The sequence below is a fragment of the Pristis pectinata genome, chromosome 7 (assembly GCF_009764475.1).
Source record: "Pristis pectinata isolate sPriPec2 chromosome 7, sPriPec2.1.pri, whole genome shotgun sequence".
NCBI lineage: Eukaryota > Metazoa > Chordata > Chondrichthyes > Rhinopristiformes > Pristidae > Pristis > Pristis pectinata.
The window spans coordinates 93,731,029-93,747,220 of NC_067411.1; the positions used below are offsets into that span (position 1 = coordinate 93,731,029).

Here is a 16,192-nt window from a genome sequence, read left to right on the forward strand (position 1 = left end):
TGTCAGAGCCACTGGTCGGTAGTCATTGAGGCATGTTACCTTGCTTTTCCTTGGTATCGGGATGATAGTGGTCTTCTTTAAACAGGAGGGAACCTGAGATTGAAGCAGGGAGAGGTTGAATATGTCCGCAAATACTTCTGCCAGCTGATCAGCACAAGGTCTGAGCACATGGCCTGGAACACCATCTGGGCCAGGTGCTTTCCTTGTGTTCACTCTCCAGAAGACTGATCTTACGTCCTCCACTGTGATGACAGGTTCAGCTGCATTGGTGGCTGTCAGGGTGGATGGTGACAATCCACTTCCCTTTTGTTCAAAATGCGCATAGAATGCGTTAAGTTCATCAGGAAGGGATGCGCTGTTGTTAGCTGTGCAGCCCGACTTCGTCTTGTAGCCTGTTATGGCATGTAAGCCCTGCCATAACTGGTGGCTGGTCAGGGACTCTATTTTGAGTTGGTATTGCCTCTTGGCATCCCTGATAGCTTTCCGAAAGTCATACCTCGATTTCTTGTACAGATCAGGATCACCAGATTTGTGTGCAGCAGTCCTCTGCTTCAGTAGGGAGTGGATCTCCTGGTTCATTCATGGTTTCCTGTATTGCTGAAGCTTAATAAGCTGAATTTGTGGTTAGATAACTAACTTTATTAATTAGCAAAACGCTAAAAACTTTTCAAATTGTCTTTTTCTTTAGGAAACCGCTCTGACAGTTCTGAGAATAGTGACTGATCGCTCGAGTGCTGGGACTGCCAAATGGGCTTGGCTTAGACGAGGACTTTATTACCTGAGAGTCAACCAGAATTCCCAAGCTGTTGCAGAGTAAGAAATGTTATTTGTTTGAGCACTGGTGATCAGCAATTTCAGTTGAGATGGTCTAAGGAAGTAAGTCACTGGGGGGGGGAGTTTGGGGCTTGTGGGTGAGAAGTGAGATGTTGGAGAAATGGCACTGGCACAGATAGTGTCAGTGTCCTGGTGAAAAGAAGATGAGTTATGGAAGAAGGAAGCAATCAGCTAAACACTTGGTCTCTTGGGCTTTGAATAGTTATTAGAAGTTCGGGAGGATTGGAAAAGAGTTTAAGCTGGTTAAATTATTCTTTTTCTCCTTGTCTGGAAAGCATTTTTAAAAAAAATTAGTTGTAGCATAAACTGCTTTCAGGATTTGGTTATCTTCCAAAACTGAAGGAAGAATGAATACTTAAAATAAATCTAAATGTTCTGAACTATTTAGTAACTTTATACTTGTAACATTTTTGTATTTAATAGTAGTTCTACATCCATATTTGGTTGTGTGGAATATTCCAATCTGACATTAAAGCTACCTAGTAAAGCTATTCCCTTCACAATTGAGGGATTGAAATATTGAAGGTAGAAGGAAATCGCTTCAGGCAGACAAGTACAATGATAGTGTTGTCTTGAAACTTATTGTATGATATTGTTGTGCTTGATTATATTAGCCAAGTTAACAATCTGTCTTTTTAAGCTTACAAGCAGCTTTGAGGGCAGACCCAAAAGACTCAAATTGCTGGGAATGTTTAGGAGAGGCCTATCTCAGCAGAGGAGGTTACACTGCTGCTTTAAAGGCCTTCACAAAAGCCAGTGAACTCAATCCAAATGCTGTGTACAACATTTACAAGATAGCAGCCATCAAGCAGATTCTTGGCAAGTATGCAGATGCAGTTACAGAGTATAAACAGATAGTTCAAAATTCGGAAAACTACGTGCCAGCACTCAAAGGTAAGTTTTTTAAAATTGTCCTCCTTAACAATCTTGGAGTAATGTTATACATTTTATTTTTGATGGGTGCACACCAATCAGTTAAAAATCATGTTCCGAGGTACCTGTTTTTTTTGAGTGCTACAAGTGTCCTAAGAAGTTCAAAAGGGCATAAATGATATACATGTGCATTTTTAGTGATTATGGCAAATGCCATATTGGTCTATCACAGCAGATTAATCACTGTTATGAACTGTAATGCACTCTCAGTGAATGTTCATCAAAATTTTATAGACCAGTTAACTAGTGACACTAATCAGCATATAATGCTAAATAGATACCAGTATTGTCATTTTCGAGCATAACGGTCCAACTAACATTGTCTTTTAACCTTGGATTGAAGAACATATTCAGGAGTAGCAGGATCCTAACCATCGCAATTTAAAGATTTAGTTTCAGGCTGATTCCTTTCAGTTGGTTGATTTCAATCTAAGTGCTTTCTATAATTGTTTCATGTTACTGAAGTCTGATGTACCTAACCATTAATGCATCAGTACATATTGCCCTTGCAGTACAGCACAATTGAAAGAAAAAAAGCAGAGTGCAAGAACAGACATGTCCAGGAGATGGACAGGGGGGGAGGGGGTGAAGCAGAAGGGTTGTCAGAAGGATGTATCACCCAGGCTGTTGGGGAAACTATATTTTTCTATGTTAACTGAGGATCAACATGTGAATGAGTATGAATGAACAAGTGCAAAACATTTCATGGGAGTAATGTGGTTTTAAAAAAAAAATGCAAGTATGAAGGGATTTACCACCTTTGAAAATGGATAAATTTTGAGGCCCAGATGAAAGGTATCCCAGAGAAGCAGGGGAGAAATCGCAGTGATCCACTGACTTTTCAATCTTTCCTGGCAATAGGAATGATGCTAGAAGATTAGAGGATTGCTAACATTATAACGTTCCTTAAACAACGGATAAGTGAAATAATTGCAACCCAGTTAGTTTAGCTTTAGTGGAGGAAAAGTGGGTGGAATTCTCTACAAGGATCAGTCTAAAATCTTCATTCTGACAGGTTAACCAGAAGCTGTCAGCATAGATCTATTAAAGGGGTGGTTTTGGCTGACTGATGTGATTGACGTTTTTGAGAATGTGACAAGAAGGTCAATGAGGGTAGTGCATTTGATGGTGTTGATATGGAGTTTAGCCAGGCTTTTGACAAGATCCCACCTGGCAGTTTGGTCAAAAAAGTAAAAACACATGCGATCCTACAGGGAATGGAAAATTGGATCCCCAGATTGACTCTCTGAACCATAATGAGTTAGGAACATTGCAAAACCATTAGGAAACACTACTTCTACAGCCGACAAAGCTAATGGTGAGGTTTTGTCAAAGTTTTTAGGGATGTTTTAGGGCAATACTTCCTCAGACACAACTGGAGGCCATGCCATAGTTCAGGCCATGCTAGTAGAAACTGAGATGTTTTAGACCTCCAAGGTAGCCTTTCTTCATCCTGACTTGGTAAGTACAAGGGTGGGGAGATCACAGCTGATGATTCATGGCACTGGATTGGAACAGTAAAATTTGGCCCACAAAGCTGAGAAGAATACTTCTTTCAAGTCCTTTACCAAGAATTAGACCTGCGTATAGTTAAAGCTAATGGCATGCAGGAAAGCTCTGATGTAATCTTTGGGCTGAGGTGGGGAAAAGGAAGAAATCTGTGCCCTTTTCAGATTCATAATTGCTCAGAATGAGGGCAGGAGTCTGACAAAGTTCACAGAAGAGTATAATTTGAAAGGCGAAGGAATGCAGGCAATCCAATTTAAATGTCATGTTCTTTGCAAATTCACTACAAAATATACAGAAGTTTTATGTTAGCAGAAAAAATAAAGTAATAGGATCCTCATCCACTTTTAAGTATATAAGCACCCTCAATTTGTACTGTTTTTCTTTTCTAGGTCTAGGTGAATGCTATTTAATGATGTCACGAAGTGCCCTCAGCGATTACTTGGATGGAAGAGCTTTGGATTCAGCTGAACAGGCACTTCAGTACTTAGCTGGGTGAGTAAAGATGAAGCAGGTAGTTAAATGAACACAACCATTTTTGAACTGGCCTCTTTGAAAGCCTATTCATCAAGAGTTAAGACCTGGCCCTCAGTTCTGGATACCCTTCACACTAGTGGGAAAATGGAATACTTTTATTTGCAAACTAGTATCTTTTCCTTTTATAACTACTATAGCAATTTCTAAAAAGCAAGGAGCAAAGCAAAGAGACAAATACTGTGATAAGGGTTTTCAGTTTCAGTTTACCAACTTCTGGTTTCCAATTGAAAATTAACTGTTAGAAGTGTGGAGTCTCATTTCATAGAAATTTTTTTGAAAAATGTAATTTTAAAGTTTATTTTCTCTGAATAGTCACCTTTCCTTCCATTTATCTCTTCCTGTAACAGATTTGACATTGAATTCATTCTTCAGACTTGCGTTACCTTCTCATTCTTACAATGTCTATTTCATAATCATTCAGCTGAATTATTACACAGTGGCTTTCTCTTTACAGGCAGCTCCCATGTCCAGTTATAAAGTCGTAGACCTGTACAGCATAGAAACTGGCCCTTCAGCCCACTGCGTCTATGCTGACCATCATGCCTACCTATAGTAATCCCACTTGCCTGCATTAATTCCTTATCGCTCTCATTCAAGTAACTAACAAGATGCCTCTTAAATGTTGTTACTGTTTCTGCCTCCACCACCCTGTTAGCTCATTCCAGATACAATCACACTTTGTGTGAAAAATTTTGCCCCTCAGATCCAATTTAAACCTCCACCCCTCTCCTTATACCTATGCCCTCTGGTTATAGACACCCCTACCATGGGAAACAGACATCAGCTATCTACCCTATCTATGCCTCTCATAATTTTATATACCTCTTATATGATGCTATGTGACTGTGATGCTGCTGAAAGTAAGTTTTTCATTGCACCGGTGCATACGTGTACTTGTGCATATGACAATAAACTCAACTTTCACTTTGACTCTATCATGTCACCTCTCAGTCTCCTTTTCTCCAAAGAAAACAGATCCAGCCTGTCCAATCTCTCCTTATAACTCAAGCCCTCCGATGCAGGCAATGTCATTGTGAATATTTTCTGCACATCATCTCGAGCTTAATCACATCTTTCCTGTAATGAGGCGACCAGAACTGCACACAATACTCCAAGTAAAGCCTAATCTGTTTTGCACTCAGTGCCTCAGCCAAAGAAGTCAGCCATGCTATATGCCTTCTTCTCCACCCTGTCTACCTGTGTTGTCACTTTCAGGGAACTATGCACTTGTACACCCAAGTCTCTCTGTTCTACAACACACCCCAGGGCAGCAGCACCACAGGCACATAGCATCATATAAGCAGCATTCACAAGACAAACATAAATTAAACACAAATTATACACAATTTTTACAAAGAACACAATTACAACAAAATAAAAACAAAGTTCATTTTAGCGCAAAGTGGCCATAGTGTTGCTAAACTGTAGTGATTAGGGTTTTGCTGGGTTGGTTCAAGAACCGAATGGTTGAAAGGAAGTAGCTGTTCCGGAACCTGGCGGTGTGGGACTTCAGGCTTCTGTACCTCCTACCTGCTGGTAGTTGTGAAAAATTCCCTGGCTTATCCCTGCTACCCTCCTTTCTTTAAAAAAAAATTGGCACAACATTAGCTATCCTCCAGTCTTCCGGTATTTCACCCATGACTAACAAAGATATAAAAATCTCCACCAGGGCCTCAGCAGTCTCCTCCCTTGCTTCCCATAACATTCTAGGATATGCCTGGTCAAGCCCTGGGAATTTATCCACCTTAATTCACTTCAGGACTTCCAACACCTCATCCTTTAATAATGTTGATATGCTGCAAAAAACCACTGTTCCATCCCCTGAACTCGGAAGCTTCCATGTCCTTCTCCATGGTAAGTACAGACGAGAAGTATTCATTTAAGACCTTGCCTACCTCCTGTGGCTCCACAGGTGGATTATCACATTGATCCTTAAGGAGATCTACGCTGTCCCTTGCTACCCTGTTAATATACTTATAGGATCTTTTAGAATTTACCTTTATCTTTTCTGGACACTTTTTACCCTCCCAATTTCCTCCTCAAGCGTACTCCTATATCACTTGTACTCTTCGAGGGACTCACTTGATCCCATCTGCCTATACCTGACACTTGCCTCCTTTTTCCTGACGAGGCTCTCAATATTCCTTGTCAGCCAACATTCCCTAATCTTGCCAGCCTTGACCTTCACTCTAACAGGAATATGCTGGCCCTGAACTCTTTTTACTTAATGTTTAAAAGCCTCCCAGTTGTCAGACATCGCTTTACCTGCAAACAACCTCTCCCAATCAACTTTTGAGAGTTCCTGTCTGATGCCATCAAAATTAGCCTTCCCCTTATTTGGGATGTTAACTTGAGGACCTGTCCTGTTTTTAAGAGCTGTCAGTTAGTCAACTCACACTTTAAGAAACTTAATACCTAGAAGAATATATGGGCATGTCAAATGAGTGACTGATCTCACTAAGTGCCCCATCAGATCAAATTATGGCCCCATCTGTTCAAAATGATATTGTATTTATTTAAAATGGCTTAAAATATTTGTTTTTGGATTATGTATCACACTTGTGAACTCCAGTTTGCCCTGTTCATTCAGTGCTGCACTCGAGCATTGGCCTGGATGCAAGAAAGAATTTACACTTGTTTTTCGTTCATTCATGGATCTCACTGGTTTGACTAGATGGCAGTGTCATGTGAGTGGTGTGACATGCCATTTCAGGGGAAAGTTAAGCATGAACTTGATTATTATGAACCCAAACTGAAATTTAGGCTGGGGAAGCATGTTTTCTATTGTAAAGGAATAAGTTTGGTTTTACAACATTCAATTAACTTTGTAGTCACTATAACTGACGCTAGCTTTTACTCCAGAACTTTTGGTGACGGAGACATTTAGCATGCTGGCCTTCATCAGGCAGGGCATTGAATTTTGGAGTAGGGACATTATGTTGCAGTCATATAAGTCATTGGTGAGGCCACATTTGGAGTATTGTGTACAGTTTTGGTCACCCTGTTATAGGAAAGACATTGTCAAGCTGGAAAGGGTGCAGAAGAGATTTATGAGGATGCTACTTGGACTAGAGGGCCTGAGTTATAGGGAGAGGTTGGCCATGCTGGATCTTTATTGCTTGCAGCGTAGGAGAATGAGGGGTGACCTTACAGAAGTTCATAAAATCATGAGGGGTATGGATAAGGTGGATGGTCATAGTCTTTTCCCCAGGGTTGGGGAGTCCAAAACTAGAGGGCACAGATACAAGATAAGAGGGGAGAGATTTAAAAGAAACCTGAGAGGTGACTTCTTTACACAGAGGGTAGTGAGTACCTGGAATGAGCTGCCAGAGGAAGTGGTTGAGGTAGATACAACTGCAACATTTAAGAGGCATTTGAATAGGTACATGGAGGGGAGGGGCTTGGAGGGTTATGGGCCTATCATACCTTTGAACAATAGTCTTTCTTCCAGAGGAACGTTGTGGGCAATTTGGCATTCTGCAAGATCACACAAACAGTACAAAGAGCCTTGCATTCATTTAGCTCTTTCATTCGATATTCCAAAGTGCTTAACAGACAATTAAATTAATGACCAGTTCATACGTTATTCTGGGTGATGATTGAGGGAGAACTTCCCAGCTTTTTGAATTATTCCATGAAGTCCTGGGTTCAAACATCACAACTGAAAAACTTCTGTAGCATTGCAGTAATCTCTTAGTACCTCACTGAAATGTCTGCCAGGTTCTTGCAGTAGGGTGTAATTCAGGGGCCTTCTGGGCCTAAGTTGGGAATGGTGAACTAAGCCAAACTGATAAAAGCTAAAATGAGTGCAAGCCATCAGGACAAATAGCTCAACATTTGAAAGCACAATGCCAAAATTGTTATTTGGAAAAGTCTTAAATCAAGATTTTGGATGCAAAATTAAGTCTCTCTATTGTCACTTATGTGTGGTTTTAGTGGAACTATGTTAACATGAGAGGATCTACTAAATAGATCCTTAAAATACAGGTACTTATTTTTAAGAGCTATCAACTACTTTAAAACAAATTAAAGTAATCTTCAAATATTTTAATGTGTTCTTGAACGTCTGTTTTGATAGCCTTGGGCTTTATTTGAACGACAGTACTTGTAACTGAAATAAAACAGTATCTGCAGGAAATACTCAGCAGATCAAGCATCATCACCTGCGGAGAGAAACAGAGTTAACCTTTTCAGGTAAATGACCTTTCAACAGGACTATTCTTTCATTTTAAGTGACAATATTTTATGTTTCATTTTATTGTAGAGCTGTGCAGTATCGACCTGATGTATCTTGTCTTTGGAAGCTAATTGGAGACACATGTACCACACTCCATGTTCTGTCACCAGCAAAGGTTAATGTTCAAGTCCCTTTTGTTCTCATTGGACAGACTGAAAAAACTAATTTGCACGCGTTAAACAAAAATGAACTGCTTCGCCTGGGAGGAAGGTAAATTATGTTCAATTTAATAAGTTGCACATTTTAATCTTCCAAAGATGGTTTATCAATTTTATAAGATTTTGTGCCAGCAACTCATTTATACCCATGTGTACATGAAGGGAAGATTTCCTCACAGGCAGTTTTCCTTTAGCCTACCCATACAAATTAAAAATGAAATCTTTTAAACTGAAGAAAAGTATGTCATTTGGAAGCTAAATTAATCATTTAATATATCATATGTGATCTAAATTCTTGTGTGTTGAGGTTGCTAACCTTGTGAGTACAAAATTTTAAATTAATTTATTCTGAATGTCATGTAACCCAAATTCTTGAACTAAAATAGAATATGTTGCAAAATTAAATTTTAGTCTTTTAAACTGCAGTTGAAATTGTGAATCAAACTAATTAAAATTACAATTTTATATTTGCAAATATATTTTTATTATGTAGGAAAGTGGTCACTTTTAATAGCTGGAACTTACTTGTTTCTTAGATGCTATGTGCGAGCCCTCACATTGATGTCTACATCTGCCAATCTGTGGTGTGACCTTGGTGTGAATTATTACCGACAGGTACAACACCTGGCCACTACAGGAGAAGAAAATACAATGCATGAATTGCTGGAAAAATCACTGCAGGTAAAACAAAACTGAAACAAACAAGATTTAGAAGTTAAACATCCAAGTGATATACCAGATTTTAAAATGAAAGTGTGTTGCAGTGAATTGACTTCTGATACTGTCTCTTTGCATGAAGTTTAACTGTTTACTCTGCTGCCAGCAATCATTAAGTTTTTGTTTACATAACATATATTGCTTAGTGGTTGGATCTATATACGCAATAAAAATGTGTTCTTCAATGTATTACCTTACCAATTATCACACAGTCCCAAAAACTGGGATAAATATTTCCCCTTCCAAAAACTATTCCTGATTGATTGATTTCTGTGGTTATTTCTTTTTGAGCCAATCAGAAGAGACTTCAATTTAATTTTGAATGACTAAAACATTTCCCGAATAAATTTCATTTTAAACTTTTCTGTCAGTTTTATAATCACAACTACTTAAAATATCTTTTAATTTGGATATCGTGGCCTGGCTTCTCCGGTACACCCAATAAATCCTTAATCTTGACAGAATCAAATCGAAAATACTAAAAATTGTAGAATTGTAAAACAATTACTCTAAGCTCAAGCATCTGTGATATTTAAAAAAAAAGCTGTGAGCGAAAACACTATATGCTGGAGCATCTGTAATAATTAAACAGTACATTTGCCTGCACCATTCTTTTTCCACAAAACTGGTCAGAATTCAGATTGGAAAGAAGAATTTGGTAAGTGCATTCTTAGCTGAAGCTCGAGGCCAATATTAGGCAAATTTTCTTCATTTGGTTTGGACATAATTGCTTTTTCATGGAATATTACATTCTTATCACTGAGCCCAGCAGCTATTCCATTTACTTAAATTAATGAACAGATAGGCTCCAATTGATTTATGCGACTTCTTTATTCGCCCATCTCTTTCAATTTATTCCCCTTTGTGAGGCTCTCAGGACAATCAACAAATAAAATTTGCTCCTTGATGTTACCTAACTTTTGTTTCTGTTTTTAAAACATTTCCAGTAACAGTTTTTTTTAATATTCAACAGTGCCTTAAAAAATCTGTGATGTTGAACAGCAAAAATCATCAATACTGGAATGCACTTGGAGTTGTTGCCAGTTACAAAGGTATTGCCAGATGGCACTTAATCTTGGGGTGTAAACTGATTTTTTTTCAGTCCAACTCTGAAATAGTGCAAGTTTCTTTTACAAACTTTAAGGTGGGCTGAATTTGGTGTGAAGATAGAGTTATAGAGCCATACAGCATGGAAACGGGCCCTTTGGTTCACTGAGTTTGCACCGACTCTCAACCACCCAGTTACACAAATTCTACATTAATCCCATTTTTTGTATTCTCCCCATATCCTCACCAACTTCCCCAGATTTTATCACTCACCGACACAACAGGTGCAATTTACAGTGGCTAATTAACCTACCACAATATTGGACTAGTACTATGAATAGTAGGGCACTAGGGAGTGTAATGAAACAGGGATTTAGGAATACAAGTGCATAGTTCATTGAAAGTGGCGTCACAGGTAGACGGTGGTGAAAAAGGCATTTAACACGTTGGCCTTCATCACTCAGGGCATTGAGTATAGGAGTTGGGACATTGTTGCAGTTGTGTAAGTTAAAGGTGAGGCTGCACTTGGAGGACTGTGCACAGTTTTGGTCACCCTGTTATAGGAAAGATGTGGTTAAACTGGAAAGAGTGCAGAGAAGATTTGCGAGGATGTTGCCAGGACTAGAGGGCCTGGGTTATAGGGAGAGGTTGGCCAGGCTGGGTATCTATTCCTTGCAATGTAGGAGAATGAGGGGCAACGTCATAGAAGTGTTTAAAATTATGAGAGGCATAGATACGGTAGATAAGTCTTTTCTCCAGGGTAGGGGAGTCTAAAACTAGAGGGCATGGGTTTAGGGTGAGAGGGGAAAGATTTAAAAAGTACCCAAGGGGCAACTTTTTCACACACAGGGTGGTGAATATATGGAACAAGCTGCCAGAGGAAGTGGTTGAGGCAGGTACAATAGTGCCATTTCAGAAGCACTGGGGTGGGGGTGGGGGTGGGGGGGGGGGCGGTGTTTTGAGGGATATGGACCGAATGCAGGAAATTGGGACTAGCTGGGTGGGTGCCGTGGTTGGCATGGACTGGTTGGGCCAAAGGGCCTGTATCCATGCTGTATTGCTCTATGATTTTACTAATCTGCACAAATTTCAGATGTGGGAGGAAATCAAAGCTTCCAAAGGAAACCCACGTGGTCACAGGGAGAGTGTGCAACCTCCACACAGAGAACCTGAGGTCAGGATTGAACCCGGGTCTCTGGCACTTTTTTGACATCCACTTCCAGTGTTATAGGATTTGTGCGCATATATACCCAGGTCTCTTATTTAGCCAATATTGTCTTTTTTTTTCCTGCCAACGCGCATCATTTCACACATTTCTGTATTAAACTTCGATGCTGCTTGTCTGTTTATTCAGTCAGCCTATCAATGTATATAACTATATTAAGTTAAATATTCACAGAACTAAGTGAATCTTCTTGCTTTTCCACATTGTTGTGATACAGGTATTGAAAATTATGCTCTCGCACAGCATGCATTTATTAAATCTGTTCAGGTTGAACAAAATGTAAGTAAATTCATGATTTCTCATTCATATTTAACAGTAAATGCATTTTACTATTTGCCATTAATTCACGTTTACTGTTGCTGAAATAAAGTGATTTTCATAATGATATGAGGAGTTATGATAAGTTAAATCATGCAACTTTGAATTAAGAGTAATTGCAAATCTTTTTTAAAAGTGTAGTGATAATGTTTACACCTTGATCATTAAGTGTAATGATCTCTTGTACTAGAATGTTGTGGCATGGACCAACCTGGGGGCTACTTATTTGAAGAATGAAAACATTGAGGTAAATATTTGAGAACATTAGTTTTTCAGTGATAATATAATTCAAAGTCAAGATAATTGGGTTTATTTAGTAGTTCTACACTCATTTACAGTCTGTTCATTGTATCCCTGAGGTACAGAAATGGCTGTTATAAAATTCTCTAACCGTACAGCTGTTTAACTATCAATATGTTTTAAGATTGATTGCCATTTGTAATGTTATCACCATATTTGTTTTTCATGTGTTTTCAATCTAGCTTGCCCATGAAGCCTTTAAAGTAGCCCAGTCTTTGGAACCCTCTTATGTTATGTGCTGGATTGGACAGGTAGATAGTTTACACATTTTACAAAATATCATATTCATTGAAGTAGTTTTATATTTTCTTGTAACTATTTGATTAATACTGGTGCACCTAGTATAAGTTTAAAATTGTATAGAGGACATTGGGCCAATTCGGGATTTAGCCGTACTATAGTGGCACAGCTTCACCCATTTTATTGAAAAACATTGTATTTTGAATTTTTTCCACAATCTGTAGTTAAGTATTGCAGCATTCAGAAAGAATTTTGGAAAGAAGAGATGCAGCATATTAGCAATAAAAGTAGTTTCAACTATAATGCTACTATTCATTGATGCAACAATGACCTGTTTATGTAATAACTTTAGTGGAGCAAAAGCATCAAATGACATGCCATGCAGAAGAACCAAATGCCTAACCCACCTTTTTGAAGCTACCTTGCTCTCAAAATACAATAGGGATTGCCAACACTGGTCATTCACTTCACTTCTGTTGACTTTTTATTTCACTTTGATATACTGCTTGCCTTTCATTATTTCTTTCATAACTGCCAGAAGCTTTTTTTTCACACAGTTTTTCTTTCCATTTATGTAGTAGTTTCTTCCTGGAGTTATTATCCTCGTGAGGTACTTCACATTCTCTACACTGAATTGGTTTTGGTATTGGTTTATTATTGTCACTTGTACTGAGCTACAGTGAAAAGCTTGTCTTACAAACCGACCGTACAGGTCAATTCATTACACAGTGCAGTTACATTGAGTTAGTACTGAGTGCATTGATGTAGTACAGGTAAAAACAATAAGAGCTACAGAGACAGTGCAGTGCAATAAGGTGCAAGGTCACAACAAAGTAGATCGTGAGGTCATAGTCCATCTCATTGTATAAGGGAACTGTTCAATAGTCTTATCACAGTGGGGTAGAAGCTGTCCTTAAGTCTGGTGGTACGTGCCCTCAGGCTCCTGTATCTTCTACCCGATGGAAGAGGAGAGAAGAGAGAATGCCCAGGGTGGGTGGGGTCTTTGATAATGCTGGCTGCTTCACCAAGACAACGAGAGGTAAAGACAGAGTTCAAGGAGGGGAGGCTGGTGTCTGTGACATCAAATTAAAGCAACAAACACAATGTATTTGGCACACACTGTTTAATTGTCAATATCATTGCTTTCATTCTAAGTACTTATATAAGAATATTGATATTTTCCATATACATTGACAGAGAAATTGCTTTTTTTATTTTTATGGCAGTTGTAATTTTCAGTCACATTTTTGCAGGCACTTATAGCGGAATCTGTTGGCAGCTATGAGACAATGGACTTATTTAGACATACAACTGAGCTTGGTGTCAATGTAAGTGTTCTACTATCTTAATTGTACTTGCAGGATTAATTTTAATCAAGTCTAACCTGTGGTACTATGAAATCAAATGATTATCATCAACAATACTGTTAACTGTTTGCAAGAAATCCCTTTCTGAGATCTGGAAATTTTTGGTGATTTACATCTCAGACAAAATTTGCTGTCAAAGTAATATTTCTTTGCAACTGGCATGCCATCTTCAGGTGTAAGAACAATTAAAGGATAAGATCCAAAAGTTGGTGCCCGATTGTTGCTGCTCTGCCATTGGCTTCAAAGACAGCATTTTACCTTTTGTTTAAACATTATGAAGTAGTTGTTTTTGCAGAGTGGATGTGAAGAAGTCACCACAGATATTTCACTCCAGTGATGGATAACATAAATGCTATTCTAGTGATGTGATGAATGTTACTTTCCACCATGCAGGGCTCTGACATAGAAAATGGATTATTACAAGCATGGTATCATTGCTTTGTATATGAATTTATGGAAGATTCTAAGAATGTTAATTTTATGATTTTTTTTTCCTCTTGTAATTCAGGCATTATTCTTTGTTTACATGATTCGGCATTAATTTCACCTGTGCAGCCTCCTTTTCAGGATTTTGTATTTATTCATCAGATCTTAAATTTAATTGGTTAAGATTGTCCTGTTTGCTTGGGTTCAAAGTTCCTTATTTTCATCATTGCAGCCTGAAGAGCTTACAATTTCAACAACTCTGAAGCTGCTGTAGTGTTAAATCCTGCTAATGACAGATATTGCTATATGCCCCTCCATAGAAAATGCTTACCCATTGAGGTTTTTGAGATGTGTATAAAAATTGAGTCAAGTGTGACACCAGCTTTATAATTAGCTGCCAATGCAATTGAGGACTGAATTGGTAAAGAAAAATGGTTTAAATATTGCTAGGATTTATTTTAATTTTACAATGTGAAAACTAAATAGAAAAAATATTCCTTTGTACAGACTGAAGGAGCAAAAGGTTATGCGCACTGGGTGTGCACAACACTGCAGGATAAATCGAACAGAAATTCAGAACTGTACAAATACAACATTGTACAGATGAATGCAATATCTGCTGCACAAGTTGTCATGAGCAAGTATACAGGTAAGGTAAAATGCAGTGACAAGCTGGGCACTTAAACAGGAATTGATGTTCACAGTTTCTTAATTTAGAAATATTTTCCAGCATAACATTGCTAACTATAAATATAGTTATTAATACAGATGTACAATAAAAGCTTAAACATCTGACAGTACCTCAATCAATAATATTAGTTTCCATTATAAAACTGTCGTACACCTTAAAAATAAAATATTAAATAATATTGGGTTTGCAAATTAATGATGCATTAATCAATATTTCCTAAGTATTAATAACATTTTTTTCATAGCACCTGCAGTATGAAAAAACTTCCTCAGGTGTTCCATGGAGGCATATTCAGATTATAATTGATGCCAAGCCAAGCAGATAATTCAGGGTGACCAAAGACTTTTTTTTGTAATATATCAAAAGAAGAAAAAGGTGGAAGGGTTTCTGGTCTAAGTATAAAAGCTGTGATGAAAGGGGGGATACTTCACAAGTTGGTAGATGTCAAAATCAATTATGTATTAGACACAGTTAAGTTTTCATTCTTTGGACTTGCAAAATTGAAGCAGGACCATGGGCAGTAAACAGAAATAAAGGAGAAAAAAATTTAACTGTCAACAAGAAGCTTGAAGGTGGGGTGAGTAAGTGGCTGAGAAGACAAAGAGACAGGTAGTTTAAATGGGTGACGAAAGGTCCAGGTCTTAGCTTGAAAGTATAATTGTAAGTAACTTGTGGCAGGATATTGTATAAGAACAGATATCATTTGAAGAGGATACATGGATATGGATGGTGAAGGACAAAGTGGTTGGAGGTAGCATGGGATGGCAAAGTTGGGTGATTAACATATGAATTATATAAAGGGAGAAGTTACAGGTTGGGGCAAAATGAAGTGTAGTGAAAGTTTAAAGGCCTCCTTCAAAGTGCAGTGAGTGAGAAAACATGGATGTCATGGGTCTGGGAGTGATGGTAGTAAATGAGTTTTATAGAATCAAACAAGGATTTATGCCACAGGGCTTCACTTGATCTGTGTTCATGCTGGTAAAATAAGGGCAATCCATCATAATCCAACTTTGTGAAGGAAGTACACAATGGTTTGCACAGCTGTTTTGTTTGAAGTAGATAACATAAGACTTAATTTATTTTTTGAACAGAGAGAATTCAGACAGATCCAATAGCTTTCACAATGTTGGGTTACTTAAGCGAGTATCTAAACCTGAAGAAGCAAGCAGCAGAGGCGTATCGCAGGTAAGGGTTGCATTATAAAATAAAAACGTTTGACGTGACCCTGAACCAGAATTTCATGCATGTAGATAAGTTGCTTCAAAGTTCTTTCCTCCTAGGATGGAAAGATTGAGCGATTCATGAGATCTTGCAAATCAAAAAATATTTTTTGCATCTATTAGGTTTTGAAAGCTAGTGGGTGTTGGGCAAGGGTGGGTGCAAAAACCTCTTCAGCTCAAGAACAAGGTGTGACTTAAAGTAATGATGGAGACACAAACATGAATCAATCCTTAAAGTGGAAAAAGAAAGTTGGCAATAGGTTGAGAAGTTTAGAATGCATGAAGTTAATCAAGAATTACCTTATGTTAATTAAAACGATCCATTAATATATAGACGACAGAGTTGTCATTGATTATAACATGAAAAGGAAGTTGCACTGATCGAGTTGGGATCCTGGTCATTGCTTTGATTGGTCACTTGTGGTAAAATAAAAGA

At 38.2% G+C, this 16,192-nt stretch overlaps 1 protein-coding gene across 3 annotated transcripts in view; it reads left to right on the top strand.

Moving 5' to 3' along the window:
* The window catches only part of skic3 (SKI3 subunit of superkiller complex), a 90,200-nt gene that overhangs the window by 44,630 nt on the left and 29,378 nt on the right, over positions 1-16,192 (top strand). For all 3 annotated transcript variants that reach the window (XM_052019423.1, XM_052019422.1, XM_052019424.1), the window contains exons 16-27: positions 689-813; positions 1,475-1,728; positions 3,666-3,768; positions 8,075-8,257; positions 8,742-8,886; positions 9,896-9,974; positions 11,412-11,473; positions 11,703-11,759; positions 11,995-12,063; positions 13,306-13,380; positions 14,353-14,494; positions 15,628-15,721. In XM_052019423.1, the coding sequence (XP_051875383.1) occupies positions 689-813; positions 1,475-1,728; positions 3,666-3,768; positions 8,075-8,257; positions 8,742-8,886; positions 9,896-9,974; positions 11,412-11,473; positions 11,703-11,759; positions 11,995-12,063; positions 13,306-13,380; positions 14,353-14,494; positions 15,628-15,721 (1,388 nt within the window). The remainder of the gene's footprint in view (positions 1-688; positions 814-1,474; positions 1,729-3,665; positions 3,769-8,074; positions 8,258-8,741; positions 8,887-9,895; positions 9,975-11,411; positions 11,474-11,702; positions 11,760-11,994; positions 12,064-13,305; positions 13,381-14,352; positions 14,495-15,627; positions 15,722-16,192) is intronic.